Source organism: Juglans microcarpa x Juglans regia, chromosome 4S, assembly GCF_004785595.1.
Source record: "Juglans microcarpa x Juglans regia isolate MS1-56 chromosome 4S, Jm3101_v1.0, whole genome shotgun sequence".
NCBI classification, from domain to species: domain Eukaryota; kingdom Viridiplantae; phylum Streptophyta; class Magnoliopsida; order Fagales; family Juglandaceae; genus Juglans; species Juglans microcarpa x Juglans regia.
Window position 1 is genome coordinate 4,473,633 of NC_054601.1, and position 12,532 is coordinate 4,486,164.

At 35.1% G+C, this 12,532-nt stretch overlaps 1 protein-coding gene and 1 non-coding gene across 3 annotated transcripts; both read left to right on the forward strand.

The window, feature by feature from the left end:
* The first annotated feature begins 190 nt into the window (after window positions 1-190).
* LOC121262983 lies at window positions 191-2,455 on the forward strand. Of its 2 annotated transcripts, XM_041165721.1 has the most exons (4): window positions 191-511; window positions 696-774; window positions 854-1,638; window positions 1,684-2,455. In XM_041165721.1, exons 3-4 carry the CDS (start codon window positions 864-866, stop codon window positions 2,097-2,099), a joined length of 1,191 nt encoding a protein of 396 aa, XP_041021655.1. In that variant the 5' UTR covers window positions 191-511; window positions 696-774; window positions 854-863; the 3' UTR covers window positions 2,100-2,455. The 2 variants fall into 2 exon arrangements, with proteins under 2 accessions (XP_041021655.1, XP_041021656.1); XM_041165722.1 differs by having other exon boundaries at window positions 696-1,638.
* An 8,008-nt stretch (window positions 2,456-10,463) lies between these two features.
* Window positions 10,464-10,536, forward strand: TRNAK-CUU. The gene has a single exon. It is a non-coding gene; the product is annotated as a tRNA-Lys (tRNA).
* Window positions 10,537-12,532: the final 1,996 nt, after the last annotated feature.

Sequence of the window (12,532 nt, forward strand, 5' to 3'; positions counted from 1 at the left end):
TTATTTTTTTTATTTTATTTAATGATTAAGAAAGTGTGTATTAATAAAATTATCTATTTTTTTTTATTTTTTTTATTATTAAGGATGTTAAAAAAAAAAAAAATTGAAATGCCGTTTGCTAGTAGATGGATAGTAGTACTAGTCCCTATCTTTTTCTCGACCCCTTTCACTCTCTGATCGTAACATATTGGTCTCGCTCTCACACATTCACTTCGAGTTTGACCCGTTGCCAGCCACCGGCAGCTATTTTCTCTCGTACTCAAATGGCGACCCCACCCTGCACTCTCTAGAGACTAGAGAGGATCTATCTATAGTTGAGCCCTCTTTTTCTGAAGCAGAAAGGTTAAACAACCTTTCCTCTTCCTTTCACCTCTCTCTCTCTTTCTTTCCTACTCTGAAACCCTAGTACTACTTCAGCAGATTAGGGAAATAAAGAGAAAAACCGCAGAACAAAACGATATCCTCCCATATCTTACATAGCCTTCGTGGAGACCCTCCACCTGATCTTATGGTGATGATTAACATCTACTCGCATATTCTCCCTTATCTTTGTAGAAACTTTTGTTCCTAGTGAAATTGCAAGGGAAAGATTCGCTTCCATTGCAGATCCGGGATTCAAATATATGGCTTTCATGTAGAACTGGTTTATAAGATGTTTCTGATCTTCATTCACTTCCTGGGTTCTTTTGCTTCAGGATTCTCATAATTTGCTCTCTCTCTCTCTCTCTCTGTGCAACTTTGCCAACATCAAACCTCTAATTCTTCTCTTTCCAGGTTTCTTGATTTGTTAGCTTTCATATTTGTTTTCCTTTTCCTTGATCACTACCCTAACTTTTTTACTTTTAAGTTACAGGCCGTTAGCTATGGATTCTGGTGATAGTGGAAGCTGTATGCAGTCTTCTAGTGGTGGTGACGAAGAGTACGATTCACGGGCGGAGTCAGCCCCGACCTTCATGAATCCTCCCGGCCACTATAGTTACATCTCAAACCCACAGCCATTGATTTTTTCTCGAAACCAAAACCACCAATCCGATTTGTTGGATCTTTCATCTAATTATCATCATGCTTTCTCCCAATCTCAAGTGAACTCAAACCCCAATTCCATGCTAAATCTCGATGCGGTTCCATGTAGAGGCCTAAGATCTGAAGCCAATGGCACAGACGACATTGGAAACCTGCCAGCCGCAGCCGCCTCATCACTATCAGGCCAATTCAGTTCCCAGGGTTCACGTCCATCATCGCTGCAGATAAGACCTGTTCATGACGATAGTACTGCACGAGCTACAACACAACCCAACGTTGCCCGCAACTCCAAGAAGCGAACTAGAGCTACAAGGCGAGCTCCCACCACTGTTCTCACCACCGATACCTCGAATTTCAGAGCGATGGTGCAAGAATTCACTGGAATTCCCTCACCACCCTTTTCAGCCTCACCCTACTCTCGCCGACTCGATCTTTTTGGCAGTAGCTCGGCCTTGCGGTCCTCTGGTAATTTGGAACCAGTGGGAGTTCATTACCCTTTGCGTCCTTCTCCCCAAAGAGCGCACCCATCTTCATTTTTGTCCTCTTCTCCTTCTTTGTTGAGCAACGTCACACTGGGTGATGCTTCTACTATTGCTAGTAGCACTGCTAACAACAACTTTATCACTGTGAATAACTTCCATCAAATCCCAACTAGTCTAGACCTTTCAAGACAGCCTCGAAATATGCGGAACGTCCAAACCCCAATTCTCGCATTTCAGTCTCTTCCACAGCCATCTGATCTTCATCCTTCACTTAATGTGTCCGGATTTGGTGCACCGTCTCCCGGAAGTGTGGCGATACCATTTCTTGAGGAATTGGGTATGAGACATGGACATGTCAATGCAAACCTTAGTGGGCATCCAAATCATGTATTAGCTGGATCGAACAATGCCAGTGATCAAGATCATTTGAGGTCTTTGGATGATAGTTACGGTAAATCGGCCAGTGTTGGTGGCTGTAAGTTGAACTACTCGGCATCTCCATCATCGGGCTTCATCAACCATGAGAAGGTTTTTCTGAATATGTCTGCAAGGGATCAAGGTACGGTTGATTCGTGGATTTGTCCTTCCGATTAAATTAGAATAGAGAGTGCTACGAATCACATGCAGTAGTACTGTTAATAAAAGTTCGATCGATACGAAGAGGTTTAATTTTGCTGCGGCGATAAAAGTAGTGGTGGTATTGGTCAATCATTTTAGCTTGAGATATATAGTAACCTGATTACCCGCCCATCGCTTGACCTTAGCCAACTTGCGGCATCATATTCATGTCTTTTTTAATGTTTCTTTTCAGTTTTAGTCAAAGAATAATATTATGTAAGGCATCATATTATTTTAATTGTGTACGTAGATATATATTACGTTTTTCTTTGCTGTAATTGAGATTATATTTGCACCGGATGCATATAAAACTGAGTTTTCCTCTATCGCTTCCTCAATATTCGTCTGTAATTTGTTTTCTTGCTTCTCACCTTTCTTGGATGTATCCATGGCTTCCTCATACATACGTACGTACTTCATCTCCTGGAGAAGAAGACGAACACGTCTGTGCCGGTGTCGTTCATTAAAGGACCTTAGATTGTAAATTTTTTTACCTTTATCTCACACCACAAACACACTCAAAGGTCTCTATCTGTTAGAGAAAAAAAAAAAAGGTTCTAATCAAGGGTGGTCCAAGTAGTACTGTTTTAACTTTCTTTGAGATCGTGGTGCTATGAAAATTGCACGGCTAGCTTGCTCTTGAGTTTATGGCAAATTAAAAGGCTATATATGTATGTCACTGTTGTGCCCACTCCCTACATATATATATATGGTTCGATCTTTTTTGGGTTTTTATTTTTTATTTTTTATTTTATTTTTTATGAGTTAGAACATGAATCACGGGCCACGGGCTCATCATCGGATGAAGTTTTTACATTTCTAGATATCATCATGAGCTTTTTCTCCGCTGATCAATATGTCATGTTCTTAACGTACGTAGAATCTTTTACAGGTTATTAATTGGAGCTTCTACTTATTATTTTTACTAATTTCTAATTATACATAAGGATCTCATAATTAATTAATATTAGCTAGGTCTAGCTTTTGTTAAGCGAGTTTGAGATCATCGACCGCGTCAGAGCTGGATTATATATTAAGTTGGAAGTTATTTTCTCATTGGAGATTTCGCCTGTGGTACCGAGCTTTTGAGGAAAGAAAAAACCCTGAATATCGATCGGGGTGGCCTAGCTAGCTCCGTCATTTGCACCACAGCATTCATTAATCCCTTGTTTACTAGCTATTTGAATGAAAAATTTAATTAGTAATTAGAAAATTTAATTAGAAAATTTAAAACCTAGCTTTCTAGCTACTACATGCATATATAGAGACAATAAAAAAAACAATAATAATAAAAAAAAAATCATTCGGTGCGCATTGGCATTAGAATCAAATATTGCCATTAGTGCACGGAATTATGATCATGATCGAGCTTGTCATCCACATGCAGCGCGCAAATTATCCAATTCGATGGAGAATATAAGAGAACTTCTGGGCCTGTGAAGTCATTATATATATATATATATATATATATATATATATATAAAGGTGCATGCTAGCTAGGCATATATTAATGGAGGATCAAACACATGAGTTCATGAAGAGATATTGCTTTTATAAGGTTTTGTGTACGGATTAATTATCTAATTATAAAATAGTTAACAAATTATATATCAAGCTACTAGCTAGCCATGCACCTAGAAATCAATTCCGACCAATGTTTTTTTTTTTTAAACGACTGAATATATGTTAATTTAAGCATAAGAGAATGAGGGAAAACGATAATGATCATCGGTTGGAAAATATATTAGCTATATATATCCAAGAAACGATATGATGATGGTGATGATCAGGAGGCCGAGGAGAGACTATTGGCCATATGTAGGCCGATTTTCGTATATAAATGAGAGGACACGTACGTTGAGAGGATCATGTGGTGACATGTGAGTAATCTTTTTTTCTTTTTCTTTTTCTTTCCTTTGGAATCGCGGTGGCCCCTTGCCAGGGAATAATCTGGTTTTTAGCAATGATGATCCTTTCTTCTCTCTTTTTCTCTGGGTCATTCACTTGTCCCTGGAGGGTTCTGTCAAGACGAGAGAAAAACAGTACTACTGGCCACAAAACTTCTTGCACTGAAAAGTTAGCCCTATAACTCTTCCTTCTTTAATTCGTACGTCTTGTCCAAACGATCAAAGATCTTGAGCCAACCCAAATACAAAGATAGAGGTCTTGGAGATCAAAGTATTTACATTTATAGCATTTACAATGGTTAATTCGTCTTATATATGCATGCAGCTTCTTGGTTATATCTAGATTTTATTTTTTTAAAATGATTTTAATTTCTATATATATATGTAAGTATATATATAGTTGTTAATTGGCTGATCTCATTAATGAACCAAATTATTAATTGATTAGTCCATAATATATATAAACATGACAAACACTCAATCGATTTCCTTTGATCAAGTAGTACTTGTGGGCGGTTGATTCCCTTATGCCACTTTTTACTTTTTGTTTAATTTCGTCGTTTTAAATGATTTCTGGTGCGTAAGAGGTGATGAAAGCTTGACGCAAGGCCGGCCGTGGGGTCTTGGATCGAAGACTGATGATGATGATCAGAACCAACTAAAAATTACCCTGTCCCAGCTTTAGACAGCTGCTGTAATGTTAGACCATAAGCTGGGCATCGAAAGATCGATCATGGATCGAGATCAAGATCATCTGCTAACTTCTTAATTTTCTAGCCTTTTATAAATTGATCTTTCCAGCTCGATGATCTCTGATCTTCTACAAATTAAATATATAAAAACACATGTAATAATAATTCCCTTGACCGTTCGATCTGATCTCGTATTATAAATATATATAAACTCGATCGGTACGGTTTCTTGGTCATCATGTATATGAACGTCGACGTCTGAAATTCCACGTACAAGTAAAAGACGTACGCACGTACATACATACATATATATATATATATAGGGTTTGGACGGCCTTATTAATTAACATTTAGATTAGTGGCCATACCTAACTTACATATATAAATGGAGTAACCGAAATAATTTTAGGGGGTTGGGCTGTTGGACAAGTCTCTATCCTATATATAAAGCCAATTGCAAGTTAGGTACTACGTACTCAAATATTGGAGAAGAGTACTTTATCAAATTAAAGTTTTTCCTTGGAAAACTTTTATTAAATTTTCACCGGTAATTTGTTGGTTATTTATTTTCTTAAGATTCCCGGACTGGGAAAAATAGGCCACGTCCACGTACGTATATACGTACGTTCTTAAAATACTTTTACCAAAATATATATATTTAGATATTCTTTTGTTTTGAAACTATTTTAACTACTAATAATTCTTTGATCTTATTCATATATTTGTTAATTCCTTTCTCTTCCATATAATATCGCCACTTATATACACTAATTTTTTTTCCATTAAAGAGAAAATAACGTCAAATATTTAATTATTATATTATGATCAGTTAACCCCTAATTAATAAATATGAATTTCTGGTCCCATCACTACATGCATACACTAGTCTACAGTAGTACTACTACTCATCTGTTCACCGGATTTTTCTGAAAGTAAAAGAACTTTATATGTATATCAGTACATATATAAATGAGATATGCTTTAGCTACAAAAGATTGTATAAAAGTAAATTTATAATTCGACGTATTTTGATTTAACGTATCATATGAAGCTAGCCACGTCAATTTATAAATTTCTTTATGGTTGTAACAATTCTTTATATAAATATATACAGTACTTAAACCTCTCTAACTATATATCCTAGCCAGCATGCACTAGTACTTATCTTGCATGGGCGCCTGTGCCTATGTCGAGGCCGGAATTAGAGTAAAACGTCTGATCTGATATTGCCTCCATTCTCGAAATGTTTTAGCTAGGTATTTAAATAGAATTGACTTTCTTAGAGAGGGAGGGAGAGTCTGTTTGTTTCTTTCAGCATAGTTTATTCATGTGTTCAATTTAACCTAAGATTTCCATTAGAACTCCCGGCCCACATACAAACAGTACACACATATATTTATATATCGATCGATGCAAATATCGATGTAATTTTTATATATGGTCAACCTCTCAATCCGTTACCTTTTCTTTTTATCATTTTTTGTGCAAAACAATTCTCAATGCTTTCAAATCAGAAAAATATGGTTATATAGAGACATGGAGGGCATTATCTTTGTCTGCCTCAGCGGGTATTCAGTGATTTTCATTAACCCCACCTGTTCCCCACTTCAGTTTTCCTTTTCGATGAGTGAAGTCAGGAGATTATAAATTAATATGCTACAGCCATTTAGATTGATCGAAATGCTATTTATATAATATATATATATATATTAACTTAATAATTTACTTCATGTATATATTTTTAGTTTGAAATTTGTTTATATACCCTCTCTGTAACATTAATTTCTACAGAAATATATTAATGCTCTCACTTCTGTTTTTTGCCTTCTCTGCTACCCAGAAATTTCATGAGACTAACATTAACACTTTGAAAAGGCCTTCCCCATAGTCTAATTAAAGATATACACACATGGATCAAGAATATCTCTAGCTTAGAGTTACTGCTTGAATTCTAGGGTCTAGAGTAAAAGAGTCACACGATCGAACAACAATAAACATGATTGTGAGATTTATTAATTGTGTGTTTAACTCTTATAAGTAGTCCTAGAGTTTGAACAAAAGTTCTACAGAATTAAATAAATCTTAATTATACTTTATAGTTTAATTAATTCAAACGTTCAAGTCAATTAATGGGTTTAAACCAGTCAATATTAAATAGTTGAAGCATGGCCGGGGATAATCAATAAATCACTTACTTTCTCATTACTACTAATGCTAGATACAGTTTTAAGTTGTACAAATCTCGTATGCATACTCACTTTAAAAAAAAGTGAGATTTATCATCAAAAAAATAATGTTATTATATAGATATTAGATTTATCTATTTTTTTTTAAAAAAAGTGTATAGAAATTGTACATCCTAAAACTGTGTGTTGAAAATTTAAACCAAGAAGACGTAAACATTTGAATTTATTTTTGGAAAAAAAAAATCAAATAATGAAATCATTTTTAGAAGGTATTCCTAGAAGTGAAAAGATGGAACGTCTCAGTGAATACCTGCAATATTAGACCTTTAAATTAATTAGGATTTGATTAAAACAGGTCTTAATTAAATTCAACGAGAGATCGAAAGACGTAATCTGAAGTGAAAACCATAATATCTACATGCTGCATTGATTGTCTTGACGCTAGCTAGCTAGCTGGCTAACTGCAGGTACTATTAAATATTGATGAGTGTTTGCGTGCTCATTGTATTGATACTTCTTCGAATTAAATCATGAAATTAATTTAAACAGAAGACTTAAAAATTGTACTTATTTTCATGGAATATTAATTAAAAAAGTGAGAAAATATTAAGAAATTAAAACAACGCCCAACTATATATACACCACCTCACGCTTACAACTTGCGAGCGACAAGACGACAAATAAGGATCAGGGACGTTCCACGTGGATGGTAAGATGCAAGGACTTCTACGTACGTACATGCAGGAAAGATAGGGCATCTTGGGTGGTAGCTAGCTGGCCGACGATGCCTGCTAATTGGCCGGTGCATTGTTTTTTCGTCTTCGCTCAGATCATCGTACGAATGCAATAATATATATAGAAATGCTAAAGCCACACATGTAGATCCGACGGGGGATCCAGGCCCCCTACTCCGGCCACGCACCCATACTAGATTATGTACGTATATCGACCATTCTCCCTTGGACCATTTGTATCATTTTTCAAATTTTCACAAACTATTAAAAGAGTTTCATTTGCCGGAATTACGTAATAATAATTTCACTTAAATGATAAAATTTGATCGATAATATTTAAAATTTAAAATTTATCTTTTAAATTATGCATGCATATAAGAAGCGTAAAAGGTGAATCAAAACTTTAAAATAATAGTATTCTTAAAGAAAAGAATTGCATATATATATATATATATATGTGTGTGTGTGTGTGTGTTGCATCGGAATTATGAATCACCATCGGCAGCAATTAATAGTACTTGTCCATTAGCTAGTGCTAAATTAACGGCCGTGACAACTATTTTCTAGGTATTGACCATGATAAAAATAAAAATGAAATAAGAGTAAATGATCATATATATCTATCTCTTAAGAAGAATTAATTAAAGATTGCGTTGCATTCACAACACTCCAAAAAGGTACCGGAACCCAAACAATAAGGCAGGCATGTCCCCGCCCCACGGATCAAACATTTGGTTGGTTGAGGGAATTAAGGACAGCTTAGCTCCACGATGCTCCAATTTTGGTTTCTGATATTCACAAGTACTGATCAATTTGTCCAAACATTGTTGACGATGTGTTTCACACACCGGTCACTAGATTCGATATTTTTGTAATACAAGAGATGTGAAGGCTCACTTCATACACTTTCGATGCCTAAGTTAGCCATTTGATCCTTAGAGAAAATTTTTGTATGTAAAAATATGTGAAAATGAATTCTAACTTGAGACTTGACTTTTATACCTCCTGTTCATGAGATGGTCCCCCGGTATCTTGTGTTAGGGGCTCCCGTCCTTCATACCTAGTACTATGTCGTCATCTTTAATGTGGCGTGACTCCCTTGGGTCATGTCCCGTGTGGCAAGTACTTGAGTGTGACCAACATCTATGTATTCTGTTAGGGACTCAGGGATAGTGGCTCTCATCGGGATCCTAATTCTCATTTTGTATATGACCCTTTAATGCGGCGTGGCTTTACTGCTGCAAGCGTGTGCAAGGTCGTGTTAGAGCAAATACCGTCCCATTTTTCCAAGTTGAATCTCTTCCCGCATTGGCCATGGGCCTCCTTCTTATCCTGATTAGTGGGTTGATTATGTTTTGGCTGCTAGGCCTCCTAGGGATGAGTTAAGCCTAGTGCAGTGGGGGGTGTGAACATCCCTTCCTAAAATGATTAATTCATCTATCAAAAGGTTAAAGATCTCCTTCCATATTTAGACTAGCACCAAAAAATATCTATTTATAAACCTTATTTTTTACATACTCAATATATCGCTAATGTGAAAATTAGCTATGCTAAAAAATGATTGGTATTTTAGTTTTTTAACAATTATATTAGCTAGGTCTCACTATAAATAGTGTATTAACACATCGACAAATTTATAGCAAAAGTTTTAAGCACAATGTACATGTATATTCTCTTCATGATTGTTGAGGAAGTTGTTATCATTTTAGGGTCAATTTGGCAACAAAACTATTCCCAAGTATTCTTAGATATTTTTAGTTTTTTCCTTCCCAAACATGTATCACTTAAATATAAAACACTTTCAATTTCAAATCTTCAATTTTTCCATCTAATCATTATAAATTTCTCAAACTCTCAAATAAAATACAAAGAATAATACTACTACCTTTTCAAATTTCCAAATAAAAATTATATTAGAAAACTATATTCAAACAATTTTTTAATTTTTTTAATATGTTTATTCAACATTTTCTCTCTCATTGTTCAAAATCTAATAAAACATCTTAACTCAAATAATTTCACTACTATTCACATATATTTTGATATATTGTAAATATCCAAACGTGAAGTTAATACCCGTTGAGTTTTGTATATCAGTATATGGTATGATTTGGTATCGGAGAAGCGTGGACGTGCAGCTTTTAGAACGAATAATATTAAGTGCAGCCTTCGAATGATTTGATTTTGAGCTTTGACCCGTTTCTTCTTGCGGGCCTACATGGCCAACAAAATTAGATGGTTTAAGTTAAAGTTAACTGGGCCTGGCCCATGAGATTCACCGCACAAAATTAGGCTCTGGACTAGAATGATCGGAAATCAACTCATCTCATTATTATAATTTTATTAAAATTTCACATAAAATATAATAAACAATTCAAGTTTTCAAATCTCAAATCAACTTTTCAAATCTTAAAATAATAATAATATTAAAAAATAATATTCTAATAATATTTTATTCAATTTTTAACATTTATCTAAAACTATCTCGTCTCATTTTATCTCATCTCATCTCATATCTAAATGGGGGGCTAAATCCATTGTCTTGAGACGCTTCCTCTAAATTCGATGGATCGCCGCAATCTGTTTGGTACAATATTCACAATCCGTCTTTCAAAGTTAAATTAATCTGCAGTTGCCTTCAACCCCTTGATGAGTCACCCCTTGTAAGGGCCGACCAGCCCAACGCCCATCGAGTCACTTCCCGCAGGCAAATATATAACACCTCAAGTAATTTCCAAGGACGTCCATTTCAAGGTAGCTAAAACAAACATTGATAGAGAATAAAAGTCAATTAAAAAAAGTTACGGACCTTCTAATAAAAGCCCGTCTAGCTCAGCCGGTAGAGCGCAAGGCTCTTAACCTTGTGGTCGTGGGTTCGAGCCCCACGGTGGGCGAACCTTTTTTAGTCCATTTTCCGAAATTCTTTTTCTCTGTTTCAGTTTAATAAGTTAGGTCAAATAGCGCATTAACAGTCAACAGAAGTGTCCAACAAAGTAGCACTATGATTGGCTAATTAATTTGGACCATTTAGGTTGCTGGTACCATATATGTTTCATCTGATCTTCATCCTCCTGCCGACATGCACAGATTTCTAATTCTCTCTCCCCTTGGCCCATCATGAATATATACGACCATTCGAGTCGGTCCCCTTCTCTTATTCATTCTTCAAAATGAATGATTAGCTAGTTGGTTAATTAGATTGATTGATGTTTAGTTATTAAACCATTAGAATCAAGTGAAAACAGTTCCTCGCCTTCTAGTGTTTAACAATGTCGACGTGGCTTCTTCGCTTGATAATTATAGATGACGCTTATCCTCATTGACAATGATCATTTAATTGAAGGGAAAAGCTACCTTGTCCCCTCTCTATGCTAGCAGCCACTTGACATTAAAAAAAAAAAACCCAAGGGGGGAAGCATGAGGAGCTCCTTTCAATGGAAGAGCCTGTTTGATGAAAATCATACCTTCTCTATAGAGATGGAGAGCTTCATTTTTCTCAATTTTGCAGTTCGCACAACCCATTTTTTACCAAAAGTTGGACGATGCAGGTCAAAAAATTTAATTCATTTTATTTCACAATATAAACAAAAACCCACATTAACAAAAAGGGCTTCAAAATGCATCTCTCTGCATAACCGACTGAAATTCTAGTTGAAAAAAGCTTGAATAATGCTAAGAATTTGGACTTGTGGTATGTTGAATTGCGACTGCTGGGAAACAAAATGAAGTGAGTTCCAAACTTCCGAGGGGTTTTTCTTCTCCTCCATTTTCTTTGCTGCAATGAAACTCAATAAATAGATCAAGAAAAATGCTAAAAGATGAGAGAGAATTAAAAGAAATTTGAGCGAAAATCTGTTTGCCTAGGAATTCAATTGCAATTTTATTTTTCCTTAGTTTCGATTTGCGTTTTGTTTTTTGTTTTTTTTAATAATTAGCTCCGTGGCTCAAGCGGCAACATAGAAGCGGCTGAGTAACAACGCCCTTAATTGAATCAAGGCATTTTAGATTAGACTTTAGGGACATAAAGTGAAACAATATATTATTTATATTTAATACTGCCAAATATATAGTCATGTAAACGGTATAAGAGGGGTGCTTTATATACTGGGTTACAAATAAAATTTACATATATATATACACCAACAATAATGAATACTATAGAATAGTCTGAATAGAATCAACTTTCATGTATTTAGTTATTTTTTTTTATTTAAAATCCAATTTGTGATAAAAATTTAAAATGATATCTTTTCCCTTATTAACTACTTAACATAACAACTTCTACGAGGTTAACGTAGAAAATGATATTATGTTCCCTCAATTTATTTTTTTAATTTGATCATTCATGTATTTTATTTTATTTTTTAATATTTTTTTATTTAATAATTAAAGAAGTAAATAATTAATATTTTGATATTTTGTTATTTTTTAAAAATGTTTGACACACCCGATTAACATTTCGGTGCTGCTACGTTGACAAGGGGGTGCATCGGTCACCACCTTCAATCACCGAAGCATTTTCCTATTAACATTTATCAACAGCATGTTGTCTATGGAAACGATCGACGAGGACATGGGGCTGACAGCTAAGATACTTTAATTGGGAACTGTATTTAGATGACTTACCAACTAATGTGCATGATGGCAGTCGTAGTTAGATATAGCGACGCTGATGATATTTAATTGGTAAGATTATACAGAGAAATCATATAAATCTAGTAAAAGACTGACGATTACAGAATGGCACGTATTAATAACTTTCTACATCCAAACATGGTGGGCCCACTTTTATTATCTATTTCTTGGGCATCTTCCGTTCCTCGTCCTGTAATAACGACTCTCCTTAGCTGATTGACATGAGTTCACCCAAAAAACTGATTAAAATAATGA